The sequence below is a fragment of the Numenius arquata genome, chromosome Z (genome assembly GCF_964106895.1).
Source record: "Numenius arquata chromosome Z, bNumArq3.hap1.1, whole genome shotgun sequence".
Lineage (NCBI taxonomy): Eukaryota > Metazoa > Chordata > Aves > Charadriiformes > Scolopacidae > Numenius > Numenius arquata.
In genome coordinates, this window is record NC_133616.1 from 34944321 (window position 1) to 34960495 (window position 16175).

The 16175-nt window shown below is 38.9% G+C and overlaps 1 protein-coding gene across 10 annotated transcripts in view; it reads right to left on the minus strand.

Annotated features, from left to right (window-relative positions):
* NFIB (nuclear factor I B) overlaps window positions 1-16175 on the minus strand; it is a 277138-nt gene that overhangs the window by 7707 nt on the left and 253256 nt on the right. For 7 of the 10 annotated variants that reach the window (XM_074166084.1, XM_074166081.1, XM_074166080.1 and 4 more), the window contains one exon: window positions 10213-10301. The exons of the other annotated variants lie outside the window; for them this stretch is intronic. In XM_074166084.1, coding sequence (XP_074022185.1) covers window positions 10213-10301 — 89 coding nt within the window. The remainder of the gene's footprint in view (window positions 1-10212; window positions 10302-16175) is intronic. 10 annotated transcript variants of the gene reach the window in all.

A 16175-nucleotide genomic window follows, 5' to 3' on the forward strand; every position in this document is an offset into this window, starting at 1 on the left:
AGAAGAAACAGCATCATTATGTCAGCAGTCATTGCTAAACAACTAACACCCGCATTTCATTGTATTGAGTTTTTCTCTGCACTCGGTGCATGTTTTCCACAAACACAACAGTTTACTTGGGAATACACATCGGGATTAGACTGATAAGCTTCATGATAACACATCTAAAGACTAAAACGTCTGACATATGTATATTTTGTGGAGGACGGATGCTGGAAGCTTTCTTCCTTCTCTGTCTTTGGTCACCCTTCTGCGCTGCTCTCTCCCTGGATGAGCAGATGCACTTCTGTGGCACTGGGTGTAAAAAGGAAAATAGACCCTTTTTATAGATTTTAAATGTGTATGAAATAACTACATTTCACTTGGCAGATTTATGTGATCTTTTCAGTTGCTGCTGTATGAACACTAAAGAAAGAGGTCAACTTATTTTGTCAAATCCAAGGGATGTCTTCCTCTAGTCTTTTATATTAAAAATAACACAAACAGCATCTGTTGTTTACTCCTGTTTGATACTCTTTACATTTTTGAACCTGTTAAATTACCATTTTGATTCCTAGCAATTAATTTCAGGTGCTCTGTTTTACACACAAAAAACGGGGAAAAAATTGCTGACCTGCTTGTCTCAATGATGGTCAAATTCTGAAGGGAGCCAGACTAAACTAAAAAAATCCTCCCATATTTTCAAAATCTAAGATCAGCTAATATGTTTAATTAAAGATTAATTAAAGATTTTTCTTTCTATTTTTATTCTACTTATTATTAGATATAAAATGAATTCTGTTGTTGGAGAAATAACCCCTTTTGAAATTCAAAAATCAGATTTACACTGCAAATCTTGAAATATTCACAAAGACTTAAACCCAGTTATGCATGAAATATTTGTCCAATATGATCTGATGAAAAGCTTATGGTTCAAAAAAAAAAATTCAATACCAGAACCTCATTTAAGAGGCTTAATTGTTTCAACTTATTCTTCATCTTCCTTCACAATTTGCTTTAAAAGGCGTTTTTTGTTCCTTGCTCTTCAGATTTCAGTCATGTTAAGAATTAAATTCTGAAATAACAGACACGATGCAAATCACTTCCAAGCACAGGGATTTGTAAAAATAGGAACTAGAAATAAAAAATAAAAATAAAAAAACCCAAGCAGACTTGCTTGCAGACAGGATTGTCTGAATATATGGTTTACAGTGCACAGTTCTTTGCTGTGCTGTTACATGGGATTTACAGTGTTTAGCAACTTTAAACAAAATAGAACACTAACTAAAAGAATGTAAATTTTGTGTGAGGTCAGCATGGTATTGAAACAATTTCTGTTGTAACGGCTAAATACACAGCTTCCAGGTTATCTTTCTGAAGGTTTACAGTGCCCTTCAGTGTTTGGATACATATACATGTGACTTTTTTCTTTGTTTTAAAGTTGACAACCTTCTAATGACTACGGCGGGTGAAGGAGAGCAGTGCTGATAAAGAACAAATTACTATTTGTAGCGGCTTTCTTATCTACTACTTCATATAGGAGACACAGATCTTGATTTTGTGGGAAGTGCTCAATAAAAATACATCGTAGCAAGTGACTAATAGGACTGTTGTTGCCGTATGACCTACAAATTTAATATAGGTGTTTATTTAAACCTTTCAAGCCTCCCACCTTACATTACGACCATGACAAAAATGCGGATTGCAACAAATTTGTCAATGCTGCTTATGCATCCTCAGGGAGCAATAAATCTCCCACGTTAACACTGTGCAGATCCCACAGGCGTTTGGGAAGCCTCTCTTGCCGCTGGCACAGAGCCTCCTGCTGCTCGCCAGAGACGGCAGAACAGGACACGGACACAGACACAGAGCAGCCCTGGGCCAGGACAGCTACACGCCCGCGTCTGCCTGCTGAGGCTGGAAAGGCCATTGCTCTACCACCCGCCAAGGTGAGCTGAAGTCCCTCATCTACACGCACCCACTGGGCAGTGGCTGGCCCCGCTGGCAGCCTTCCCCTCTGTTCGCTAGCACTTCCTAAGCCATGATCTTCAAGGCTTTATGAGCTCAGGTTGTATTTTAGGAATTAAGCTTATCATACTGCCGTTTGATGAAATTCTATCTCAGGCCACCCCAAGTCCTGATACCACTGCAAAAAAAGAGGAAACCTGAATGAAAGTTACTGAGGTGAATAGCACTAATCACAGCACAAAGGTCTGAGAACAGCTGTGAAACAAGCAGCAAAAAACCAACTCTGAGTCTGCTAAGCTGCATATGTATGGCCGTCTATCCAACATTCCCACATACCCCATTACATTTACAGTAAATTTAACGGAACTTTCAACTACCATATGAGGCACATCCTGTGTTGTAGCTCCCCATTGCTCCTGCATGCAGCCAAGCCAGACTTAAAGCCCAGAAGAGTGAGGTCCCCTGTCAGCTTTCTCAAACCCACTCTGAAGGGACTTCTGCAAGCATTGCAGAGTTTAGCTTCTGCCAAGGAAACCATCTACAGTTTCTATGCAGAGCATCCTAGCAGAAGCAGCAGTTACTGCTGACTACAAAGCAAACCCTGTCTGGGGGTTCACGCTGGTGGAAAATGGGAAAACGCCTTTCCCTTCACCACACCATCCAGCAGTTTTGCATAAGTCCCAGGTAAACTTCCAGCCCTCGGTTTCACAAAAGCAGAGGCAGTGCTCTGTCGCTGTCACTAAGTGCCTTGACATATGGAAGCCAAAACTCTTTCCATTACCCAGGATACAGGTACGCTGCTTGTCCTTGCAGAAGTTAATGACATGTCCTCTGCCCACGTGGCTTCTCCTTCAGGTAAAAAAGCTTTGTATGTATGAGTGGAATAAAGCAGGTCTACCCCACTCTACAGCTCGCTGCTCCTGAGGAAATCCACGAGCCCTGCACTGACAGCGGTTATAATATAAATGCCTGTCCCTTGGAATATGAAATGAGACATCAAAAACACTGCTCTATGCTAAGTTTTGAAGAAAATTACATGAGAAGCAACATCAGCTGTTGCTGTGAGATTCAGACTAGGGGCCTTCGTGAGAGAAAGTATGGTGCAGGACCACCTTCCTGAAGCACTATACCTCTAAGTAATTTCACTACCAGAAACAGTTTTCTCTCACTATAACTAGACTATCAGGTGTGTTATACAGTCATCAGTTCCTTCTCTACCCACAGCAAGTATAATGTATTTACCTGTTCAAATGTAATAAAATAACAAAGGAAAATCCTGCAAGCATCCTACAGGGTTAACATTCTCCATTATAGTTTCCATTACAGTTTTCACATGTTAATTCAATAAAGATTTCTGCCATGATTTCCTCTTAAAGATAATTGCTGTTTCAAGAACCTCTGATTAAAATATTACTGGAATGGACCACAGGCAGGACTAACATTTTATGTATATACAGTCCACTTTGGAGATTATAATAACATAAAGACTATAATAATGTTAAACAATTAACTAAATGCAATATAAAATAAATCAAATCAGACTTGAGTAAATCTGAAGGATTTTAAGATTCTTATTTTCCACCAGTTACTACCTTCTTTCTATTACAGCTTCAGAAGTCTGTAAGAGTATTTCACCATTCAGAAAGTACACCTGAAACAGTATTTCCTCCTTGCAGCAAGAACACACTAGTAAGGCAAGGTAGATCAGATCAAGCCAGGTCAGTATTTGGACAGAAAAGGTAGAAATGCTTTTGATGTCAAGAGAAATGCTGCATCCTGGGCTGCATCAAAAGAAGCGTGACCAGCAGGTCACGAAGGTGATTCTGCTCCTCTACTCTGCTCTTGTAAGACCCCACCTGGAGTACCGTGTCCAGCTTTGGAGTCCTCAACACAGAGAGGACATGGACCTGGTGGAATGGGTCCAGAGAAGGGCCACGAAGATGATAAGAGGGATGGAGCACCTCTCCTATGAAGACAGGCTGAGAGAGCTGGGGTTGTTCAGCCTGGAGAAGAGAAGGCTCTGGGGAGACCTTATAGCAGCCTACCAATATCGGAAGGGAGCCTACAGGAGAGCCAGAGAGGGACTCTTTGTCAGGAAGTGTAGTGACAGGACAAGGGGTAACAGTTTTAAATTGGAAGAGGGGAGATTGAGATTAGATATTAGGAAGAAATTCTTTACTGTGAGGGTGATGAGGCACTGGAACAGGTTGCCCAGAGAAGTTGTGGATGCCCCATCCCTGGAAGTGTTTAAGGCCAGGCTGGATGGGGCTTTGAACAACCTGCTCTAGTGGGAGGTGTCCCTGCCCATGGCAGGGGGGTTGGAATTAGATGATCTTTAAGGTCCCTTCCAACTCTAACCATTCTATGATTTTGATTCTATGATTCTAAGTGGCACTCATGAGTCACCAAGCAAGGTTCATCTGTCTCTGTGCTAAGTGCTTGCCCCCACAAGTACAGGGAACTATACCATTTCAAATTGTTAAGATCATATGAACTCTGGAAATGCAACTGTGCTAACCTCAGTGCTCTGGCTAAATTCCCATTTGTGCATTTCTGCCAAAAGAATAACCGCCCCTCTGGCAGCTACTTAATGCGGTACTTCTGTTACCATTCTAAACAGGTATCAGCGGTTAAACAGCTGCCAAATTTCACCTTTGAGGTGAGCATTTATTCCAAGAGATATATTACATATATCTCAGCTTAGTTTAGGACAACTTCTATAGTTTAGCGGGCACATACCACCCATCTAGCAGATGGAGGAGGTAAAGAACTACTGATTTATGCCCAGAAAAGGGAAAAGAGAATTCTTCTGTAAGGACCTGCAGACCCCTTTGTGTTAAAGCGTAACAAAAAAAGGTAAGGAAAGATCAGGAAAAGGCCACAGAGCCCACCACTAACAAAGAAAATCCACAGCAGAGGAAGGGCCCAGGGAAATAGTGCATGTCCGGGCTGTGCTATGGACCAAGCATGCATGAGTGTTTGGTGCAGGAACAGGGTTCAAGGAGGTTTGCAATCATGCACGTGCGCAGAGGGGGCAATGACCAAGTGGAGGGCTGCCTCCCATAGAGCCAGACCATGGAGAACATGGGCTGGGGTTACCAGAGACCACTGGATCACCTATGAAAAAATGACTCTCCACTTTCTACATCTACACGGCTTTTCCCCCCAGATATTACCATTTCCAATTTTAATCTGTTAGATTTTTTTACCTTAGCACCTTTTAAAACATGACTAAAAGTTTATTTATCAAATAGCATGACTAAATAATAATGCAGATAATCCTAAATGCACCGAAAAATAAATAAAACCAACAGTGTAGTTTAGCTGCTTCAAAAGAAACACTTGGAGGTAAGATGATCAAGAAGTAGAAAACTGGAGTAACCAAGGGGTTAAAGATACAGTTTACACTTGGGAATTGTCTATAATATGCTCCTCCTTCCCTAGCAGTGCTGCCAAAAATCATCTGACAGGAAACATAAGATTAAGTTTGTCCTACCTAAGTGAACAAAGAGTGCTCAGAACAGGCAACTAGTTCACTGCAGAGGGGGAACTTTTCTAATCCTGCTGGAATCTGCAGTGCTGCTCACAAAATATTACTGAAGTTGTTTTCTTTACTTTAACATCTTGCTTCTGGATCATCTTATTCATTTTGGTCACACTGCAAATCTTGCTGCTTCTCCCATAAAGGTTAACTTAAAACTCCAAACATAATCATGTGGAAAATGGACATTATTGATTCCTATGGTCCATTGTTCCCCCATTCTAAGTCCCTGAAGTTCAAGTTCAATCTGGAATTACATCATGTCTGGTTTCTCCTGGTTACCAGACAGCTTGAGACGTGACCACAGCTACAGAAAAAACAAACAGCCTTCTTCACGCTTCGGCTCCCCTATCGATTCAAACATAAACTTTTTTTCTTTCTCTCAAGTATGCTTCAAGTATGGAGCATGGTTAATTTAGAGATTAAGTTCCAAATTAGATTATCTAATGGCATCTTAATGGATTGCTGACCCATTTCCTGTGGGATGGCAGCATGCAAGTCTGGCTTGAATACAATTAATTTCTTAGGAAGTGTTCTGAAGATGTTTGCCTAGATGGAGAGGAAACATAATGTTCTGCACATCTTTCTGCATTACGGAGTTGGGCAAAACTATTAGAAGTAGCAATTTAAATTGATAAAGACCAGAAATCATTAGGTTTTCTTTCTTTGAATACTTTTACAATAAGGATACTTCAATGTTTTTGTTCTTACATTGTAATGAATTGATACTTCCAAAACATTGCCATGGGGTATTGGAGTGGGGCAGGGGCAGATGGGGAAGGGTATGAACCACTACCAGGTGTCTGTGTTTGCCAAAATGTGCTTGCCACAGCAACGCTGCTGACTGTGTTACTTTAGCTATATGTTTGCTTGATACCAAACTTACACAAGGTACTATGTGACAAAAGCAATCCGCACCTGTTCTCCATTCCCCCCCTATTTCTTTCACAAATCAGAGATTATCCCATTTGATTGCCTTATCAGCATTATTATCATAAACCCGGAGGGGAACTGGGGGGAAAAAATGATACTTAGAAAGACGAACACCCCTATAGCTAGATCTGAGAAGGAAATCCAGCACTCTGAGAACAGAGCTCCCCTCAGCATCTCCAGGAACAAAACAGCTGTTGTACTATGCTTGTGTGTCAAGATAACAGACCGAAAGCAGGAAATGCTAACCTAGTACATTTGCCTGGGTAGTGTAAATGTAATGTTAAAGTAACAGTTAACCCGTAAAACTAACACAGAAAGACTGTTAAAAAAATGAATATATATAACAATAGTTGAGAATAACAATATATTTGTCAATAGCTGAGTTAAAATGTACACTTTGGCAATGAAAATTTGCTTGCAAGACTTGCAAATACTCAACATGCTCTAAAAGCGACCCGTCATACCAGCTTTATGAGTTGTCCCACTGGAATTAATATCAATGACATAATAAGTGGCTGAGATTCAGGCTGAAGCTCATGTTATCAGACTTACACACACACACACACCCCCCACACACACCCCTTTTCTCACTCTCACTCATGGCTTAAGTTTACTTGTTGCATATGCTTTTGCTCTCACATAGCGACTGAGACTGCATTTTCCTAATCGAGCCTTACAGATTTTCACAGCTTCCCCTCACCTTCTGTCTCTACAAAAACAGTTATTATCACAGAACTGTGGTTATGAAAAAAGAAGGGTGGGGTTTTTTTAATGGATTCTGAGTATCTTCTTCATATGTACAGAAAAAAAAATTACCTAAAAGATCTTAAAATTACTTGAGAACTTAGTTCTATTGATGTGCTTAAATGTTGTTCAAAGTTAGGCAGACATAATAAAATATATATATCTATACCATAAATGCTGTAAATAAGCAGCAACAAAAAATAATTATAGATGGTTAGGGTATCAGGAGCAAAACAGTTGCTACTTCCAAACACCTTACCAAATAACTGGGGTTTTTTCCTTTTTTTTTTTTTAGAATGCTCACAGGATATTTTACTTAAGTATTTCCTTTAAAGATACTAGAATGTTTAATTCAGCTAAGCAAAGCATTAATCTAGGTTTTATTATCACGATTCTTTGCAAGTCTCCTGGTTTTTAAGAACATGGTGCATCAATGACTTGAAGTTTTGTGGGTTTGGTTGTGGACTTTTTTGTCTTGTATTACTCATATTCTCTTTTTTTTTGCAAAGTTCAGTCTTTTGCATATGGACCACTACTCTCTTATACCTGGGACTTTAAACCCCAACAGATACATAATTTTATAAGGAAAGAAAAACTCAGAAAATGTATTTTGAAATCTATGTATCATGCTTTGAAATCTATGCATCATATCTACTATCAGGTATGACAGGCAACTACTAATAAGACAAAGAACACAGAAATAAGAGAGGTTTTATCATCATTCACTCTCCCCAAGTTTCCAAGGTGTGGTTCGCCAACAATGCTGCATGACAAAGCTTTCAGCTTGGCTACCTCTGATACCTGATTTCTGTAGAGACAGGACAGCTAACATTGAGGTACTGCCAACTTTTTACCTTCTTGAGGTCAGTGTACTTAAAACAACCACAAATGCCTGCTGTAAAAGGTCAGATCGAGTACCACGAAAATAAGCATGGCAGATTTGAGGAAATCACACAATCAAACATTTATTAAACCATTTTGCAGGGGAAACTTTGACTGTCTGGACTAGAATAGATTTCTTGCCAACAAGAAACAATTCCTTTTCCAATGGGTTCTTTTTTTTAGCGTCAATTTTAGCGTTAGAAGGGCTCACTGCTCCTTAGCCTGTGTAGGTACCATTCTTCCTCTTAGATCCTCGCCTACATGGGATTTGCAGGATGTTGTATTCCAGAGCCCAAATCCTAAAAGCCATCTACTTAGGGAAAACTATCTTTTTTTTTCTCTTGGTCCTCAAAGGCTGCTATGCTTAATTCAAGGCCAAGTAAGCGTAGCTTAGGCCTGTAAAGAGATGCCCATAGCAGAATTTGTGCCCAAGCTCATCTGGCAGCACTTTGGTATCTTGCTAGGGTCAAAGTGGCAGGCGACACTCTAGGAGAAACCTGCAAAACAGTTGTGTCTGTACAGGTGAGTGGATCATGTATTCATCACCAAAGTTTCCTTGTCATCGCCTAGAAATCTTCTTCCTCCTTTTCCTTTCTTTTCATAATTTATGCCCAAGGGTCTTGTGTGATGGGTACTGAAAAACAGAATTCAGAAAACTCTGGGACAGTGCTTCAGCCCATATAAACTGGGATTTCTTTAAAGGTGGCTCAAGTGATGACTGACTAAAATCATTCAAGGATATTCCTATCATTCAAGGATAGACAGGCAGTTGTGATATAATTTCCTAACTCCTGTCAATGCCCTGAAAAAGCAACACCCTTTGTAGTGGGAGAATAAATCACCTCTTCTGTGCTATACTAGCTCAGTTTGGATTCACTCTTGGCAGTACATTGAAAACTGTGGCAATTACTGCATGATGGGGATTTATAATGTGAATCACAGCCCTTGAGGAGATGAGGTGAATCCATTAGCTAATTTTCCATTGTGCCATTTCATCTATAAGGGAAGAAATGACACCACCTCACTTTTCTGCCACAATTCTTCCAGGTTTTAAACATTATTTCAGAAAAATTGCAAAAAGGAAAAGTAAAGCAAAAATATTCAAGGCATTTAAACTTCAGATTTGTAAACAGCACCAATTTTAAAATTCCATGGTTATGCTTCCAAGCTGACACTCAAAATTCACAAACCTTCTAGCAATCCATAGCATGATACAGTACATCAAAAGGCATTCTGTACATAATACATACACGCATCACACTCACACACACTATTCAGAAGTGCATACTTTCATGTGCACACAAATGTCCATGAGGTTTTTAAAATTATTTTGAGAGTGAGTAGCTAACACTTCATCTGACAGGCTCCCAACCCACAGGCTTTACATGTACAACCCCCCTTAGGCATTGAGTGCTGCAGATAATCCTGCACATGAAAGAGGTTAAAAATTGATGTATCACAATTATGCTAATTTGTTTACACACCTATTTAGATGCACACACCTCTACTGTTACTACAATTCATTATATAGCAAGAGATGTAAAAGATAATAATGAGCAATTTACTAATGTACCAAAGGTTAATGGGTTTTATTGTGTTTGCTTTTTTTCATACAAAAGGAAACCCTATTTTGTGTAAATCAGTCCTAATTATTATGTTATTTAGTTGAGAAATAAAATGATTTATATCTTACCTTCATGTACATGTTAGTGACCTAAATCTATAGCAGCCAATTAGTCAGAAAAGTCTCTATGAATAGTATGGTTATTCAATGTCCAAAACCACCACCACCTCAGACATTTATTATTACACTCATCTATACCTCTAACAGCACCATTTTCTTTGTCTTAACCAGTAAGCCCCCCAAAATATGACCTCTAATTCTGCAAAAAAAAATTTTCATTTTTAAAGCCTAATTGCCTTAAATTTACAAACCCTTTGCATTTGACAGCACGCACAGAACTGTCATTCCAGGTGCTTAATTAAGGTAGTTTCTAAATTCAGCTTACACTAAAGATAACCTGAATGTGTATGGGAGAAATGTTACACGCGTGTTTTGGTCAAATGCTATCACATATTCCTCTGGAGGCCTGCTAAAACAGATACTGTAGCTCAATGCAACTTTTTTAGAGGTGGTGTAGGGGTGGAAATAATTAAAATGTTACCTTTGCCAAGTAATTCCCAATGTATCCTCACTGGCACTGGGGTATAAATGCCTGCCGTTTTGATTCATGGTCCAGTCACAAATTCTCAGCTGTCAATTGAAACCTAGCAGTCAGATATGGATCGAGCAGTACTACAGTTTTTAGTATTTAAATGAATACATGCAAACTAGTACTGTACATGGCAAAAGCCTTACTTTCCCAAGAAGTAACTTTAAAAAATAAAAGAAAACAAACAAACAAAGAAAAATAACTTATTCTGAGAAATAAATGCCTAGTAAGATTTGTTTAAGATAATACACTCCTCTATTAATAAAGCATAAAAGAGTAACTAGTGTTTAGCACATAACAATTAGCCATTATTAGATTACAAATTGAGCTGGAATAAAAGGAAATGTTAATATTCAATAGTGAGATACTTTAAGAAAGGAAATAAAAATGCTGCAATGTTCTATATAATGTGTATTAAGTAAAGTTCAAATATAATCAATATCTTGTAGCATGCATTTCGTGAAACATAGAAGACATGCAATTTATAGAAAATTTGCCCAAATTAAACAAACTGTATGTCCTTATCTTGCTATTTCAGAAGGGTAAAGGTATTTTGTAGTTGAAGTTTATTAATCTAGTGTTACTGACAGTGGTATTACTTAGCAAGAGGTGATAAAATAATCTAATCTTGCTTTAGACTCACAATAATAGCATTTAAAATACTTTATTGCATTTTAATATAATGAGGAATGTACTAAATGTTAGCTGAAAAAAATTCTTCCCAGATCCTCAAATCACCAGTTCTGCCTTCACGGGTTGTTCAAGCAACCCTCTATAGTTCTGTTTATTTAACAGCTGGCCTACAGTGTTAGCAGATTTATTGAAAAGATATACTGCTTATTTTTAAGTTTAAGAAAGTGAGCTGATCTGGCTTGAGAAGAAAACATACGTTTTAACCTCTGTATAGAAATGCTGTATATAAACTGCAGTACATATATGCTACACCACTCTGAATTGAAGATAATGTTGTTGCTGAGTTTAATTGCATTCAATGCATTTTAGTTTTCTCTATCCATATTCACAAATAGTGCAGGCTACAGCAAAAAACCTACAATAAACTATTTTCACAGGAGCACAATTAATTGCAATCTTTTCCTGAAAAATACAAATGCTGAGGACAAGACAATATTGCAAACCTGACCCTGTCTGGCTGTTAGACTCGTAAGCTTCCTGCTGTTAAGGTCTGAGAAATGGAAATGTTAGTCTCCGATGTTTTCATAGGGATTGTTTCTTGTTTGTTATCTAAAGAACTCCAAGGGACCTTCTAAAGGCCATTAAAAGCATGACTAAACCACATGAAATTAACCAGAAAAGGAAACATGCAGTCAAAAAGTTTGCTAGAGGTAACTGTGAATAATACATTAAATATGTTTAAAGAAAGGGGTAAGTAAATATTTGGTTTAGTCACTATACAAAACAGTATTGTAAACCTGATTTTAATATTGAAGACAGTAAAATATGTCAGCTCAGTTACTCAACGTACAGTAGATGTATTTCTGCTATAATCCTTAAAATGTCATCATCTTCATTACAGATAAATATTTTAAAGCTTTATAACTTAGCTATAAAAACTCACTTCCAGCTGAAATACAAGACTGAAAGGTATTCCCCACCCCCCGCCTTTTCTTCTTTCACAAAATATAAAATCTATGAATAAAAGCCCTTTGGCTGATTAGAACCATAAAGAATACTAAAATCAAAAACTTAGTGTTACCAAATAACTTTATGCACTCAGGTTTAGGCCAAAAATCTGGTAAGCACAGCCTGCTATAGAACCTGATTGCACTTGCCACCAGGGAAAGACTAAAGGATTCACACATTACATTTTAGTAAATCAACTTCTGCACTAAATCATTATATTCTTGCCACAGTCTCTATGAAAACTTTCCATATATACAGTTAATATGTTAAATTTATCATTCAGAAAGCTCCAAAAAGAGCTTTTCAAACCTATTTCATAAATGTTGGTAATGACATACTTCATACTATACACAGTCATATATACCTTAATACATCTACATCTAATTACTGTAATGGTAATAAAACACGTGGATTTTATAAATGTGCTGCAGACACATTCACACACATGTATGTGAAGATTCATGCTACACCAGACTTATAGTTAGTGTAAACTGCAGTGTTATTCACTGCACCAACAGTGCCATACCTCTGGTGCTGACAATACCTTGAAGAACTGCAGGTCCGTATGACAATGGGTTCTGTGATAAGCCCGGGACTGCCTCAGCTGTGCTGAAAACCACCTTCCCAGTGTTAAAAACTATTGCTCCACACTCGTCAGCAAGCTCACAGAATGGCCATGTTGTCTTTAAAAACTAACCTGCCAGGAAAATGCGTTTTCTTTTTCCCCTCATAAAATTTCCTCTCCCAAATCACTCCTGCTTAGAGATCAGGTTGTCTAAGATTTAGAAATACACTTTTGAAAGTATGTTGAAGTATCACATTCAAAGTCTCTGTCTGAATCCCTCATGTACGTTTAGTCCTTTCTGGGTAAAAAGATTGGAGAAGCTTAAAAGACCTCCACAAGCCCCGGCGCCATTTGATGGAAGATGTCTGTTCACAGCAACGGTGGGAACACTGCCCTCGGAGGATGTCCAGACAGCCCAGCAGGGAAAGCCTGGGGGCACAGACCTGACATGAATACCAAGCTTTGGAAGGATGTAGGGCACTTTAATACAGTATTTTGAGTCCTATATGTAGTCTGGTGTTATGCTGAAAGCTTTCTGGCTAGTTATAGTCCTCAGAGAAACTTAGGTGACCTCTAAAATCATGCCACAGTGTAAGCTGGAGACGAGAAGGCACGTTCACTCTCACCCACAGTAAGCTACCTAAAAGAGTTTCTCTGCAGGATGTGTGAAAGGGAGAGGCAGGAAACTTCTTGAAGGCTACTTGAGAAAACTTAAATTCCTCAGTAGAGGGACTAAAGAAATAGTCCTTATGAGACATTTAATAAATGCTGAAAAACATCACTAACTTTCTCAAAAATAAGCTATGAATGCAAAATAAATGGCCTGATTTGTTATGTGACATGGTGAAAAGTCTTTCCTAGAAGCCTGTTGGACAGGCCTGCTCTTCAGTCCCACAGCTTTGGCATTTTCAGCAAGGCAAGCCACATGAACCCCATTTCAGTAACACCTTCCATCCACAAAACATTATCAATGTTTTTTTTTCACTGCTCTCTCACCTAACCACCCAGAAAAAGAACATGGGTCTGTATTCTGAAGTGGAAAAGGATGCCCAGCCTTGCAGTAGATGGGAACACCTCACAGGCAGCCCAGCCATTTCCTGAAATGTGAAGCTGCAGCGGTCTCTCATCCCTGCAATACACCCTCACTGCTACACTCATGAAGCACAAAGCCCAGCACAAGTGTTTCTCTAGGGAGGCAGTACAACTCCTTCATCCACCTCAGCTGCATCATGGGAAGGGGCCACAGGCCAAGGGAGAAGCAGAGCAGAAGGCTGAGTGCTTCTTCTAGCTCCTCCACCTGCCTGCAAGTCATCCACCTCCCTGCTCCTGTTCTGCCCTCTGTAGAACGCCAGGGAAGTGATTTTGGTTTGCATTTCACAGTGCTGTGAGACATACTGATATGAAGTTCTACCCGAGAGCTAGATTTCAGTATAGTGGCCTTTTCAGTTTAAACTGGGCACCTTCCAAGCACAACCATCCTACAGAGTTTTAAGTACGCAAATTCTGCATACATTAAAAACCCACAGTCAACAGCTCGATCTTTAATCATAGTCTGAATAATTTTTATGGGTTAATATCTAAGCAGGTTTTTTTATTCTCCTTTTTAAAGAGTGACTGTCTAAGACTAAGATTCATTTCAGGCTTCTGTGATGACTACTGAAAGTAGATACGTATTTTGGAAAGTGTAATAGGAGACTGTGCTATAGCTTCTATTAGTTGAGAAAAGCCCATAAAATTTAACATTTGCATATTGACATTGTTTTGACTGAAACTTCCTTTAAATGTGTTTCCTTTCGAGCAAGCATATGTGAAAGGTGACCTCTTATCCATTTACATACCTCCCTGGTGGTCATGTGACCCAGTTTTACGTCAAACTGTCAATTATGATAAGGGACACAATAAGAACAGCCTAAGTGTTGATAACCTGTTTCCTGGCTTTACTGCAAAGTTCTGTTTAGGAGTCTACTTATGTTCTTCTTTCAGCCTTCTGATGAAAGCAAAAGCAACATCCACCCAAAACATTTTGCAAACAGGTATTCCATGTTCAGCGGACATTGAAGTTTACCACCTTCATGATGAACAGAATGAAGAGAACCCCATTTTGAACTGTGTGATTTAGTAACTAAAGGATGCATCTGGTACGAACAACTTCCTACTGAAGAGGCAGGGCTGTCTCGTGTGAAGGAAATAAAAAGCTAGCTACAATTTTCTGATTTTGCATTTTAGAGATCTGAAGTGTTTCTTATTACTGTGTACGTGGCAAATGTCTCACTCGTAAATGTCAAAGCTGTGTGAAAAACATGCATACCACACACCAAACACAGAAAGTCCAAGCTCCAGTGAAAACCATGCCATTGTATTAATCAGTGCAAAGACTGGAAGAGTTCACTAGCTCCTCAGTAACTAGGCCAGCATTAGTTAGCACAGTTTACTGTATCAGACAGGAATGTTCTAGACTCATTGTCTTCACAGACCTCAATAGCTACCCTATTTACTTATATTTTCTAATTAAAAACAGAATCACACATACAAGGCTCCAAGCTGCACTACAATTAAATAAATGGCCAAAAAAGAAAATCTGACAGTTATTTCATTCACTCCAACAGAAACCTTATTAATTGTGAAAATATTAATCTGTATTTGCAAGAAGTACAAATGTCTATCCATCCATCCATCCATCCATCCATCCATCCATCCACCCATCCATCTTTTTATATTGTTTACACAGGTAAAGTGCATGACAAGTATTTCTGGCAACATTCTAGCTTTCTAGCCAGAAACAACATCAACCTGTCTCTAAGTGTCTATCAGTTCAAGATAGACAAGATGTAATAAAGATGTAATAAATCCATGAAGTTGAGAACAGTAATACAAGGAGGCTACAGAAATGCCTTCCCATAACCATGAGAATTCTGATCATTAAGACTTTGTTACTGAACTAATGATCTCTCCATTAAAGTTACTTAGCCAAAAGAATGGAGACACAACCAGAATCTGGCAAGGGACTCTGTCCACTTGTAAAAGATTGTGTTTGACTGAGTTTCCTCAATTTGTTGCTTTTTCTTCTGGTCTAGGCTTAGAAACCACAAATCTTCAGTAGATGCAAACTGGAGAAAGAAGGCAGGGGGAAAGGTGCTCCCATATAATTGTGAAGATTATCTAACCTTTCTTCTATGAGCAACTCATTTAAGATGTTTCTCAGCACAGACGATGAGCACCAAGTACTGGATTTGACTTCATAAAATAATCCCACCAGCCACCAATAGTAAAATTAAGAAAAACTCACTCGGGTACTAGCTCTAGCTCTTATCACTTCCCTTGCCCCTTCCTATGATGCCCTCCCTGCAATTACATTATCAATACTTAACAACTCTCAGAAGGTGATGCTGAATCAAGAAAAGCAAACCAAGTGGTCATTAACAATTTGTAATAGACACTTGTGGGGGCTGACATGACTTTTTTACAACAAAATGATAAGATACGCATGACTGTCTAGATGTCACTGAAGTAAGAGATATGTTTTGTAACTATTTATGTCACGGTATAGAAATACATAGTGTTTCAAGTCAGGTAACAGGAAGGCCCACCGGCAATTGCAGCAGGAAGTGGACTGCATAGTTATAATTCCTCATTAGAACCGTGTCTTCCTAACTATCAACATAGCACGCTAAGTAATGCATGTAGCAGCATATTTTTCACAGTATCCAGA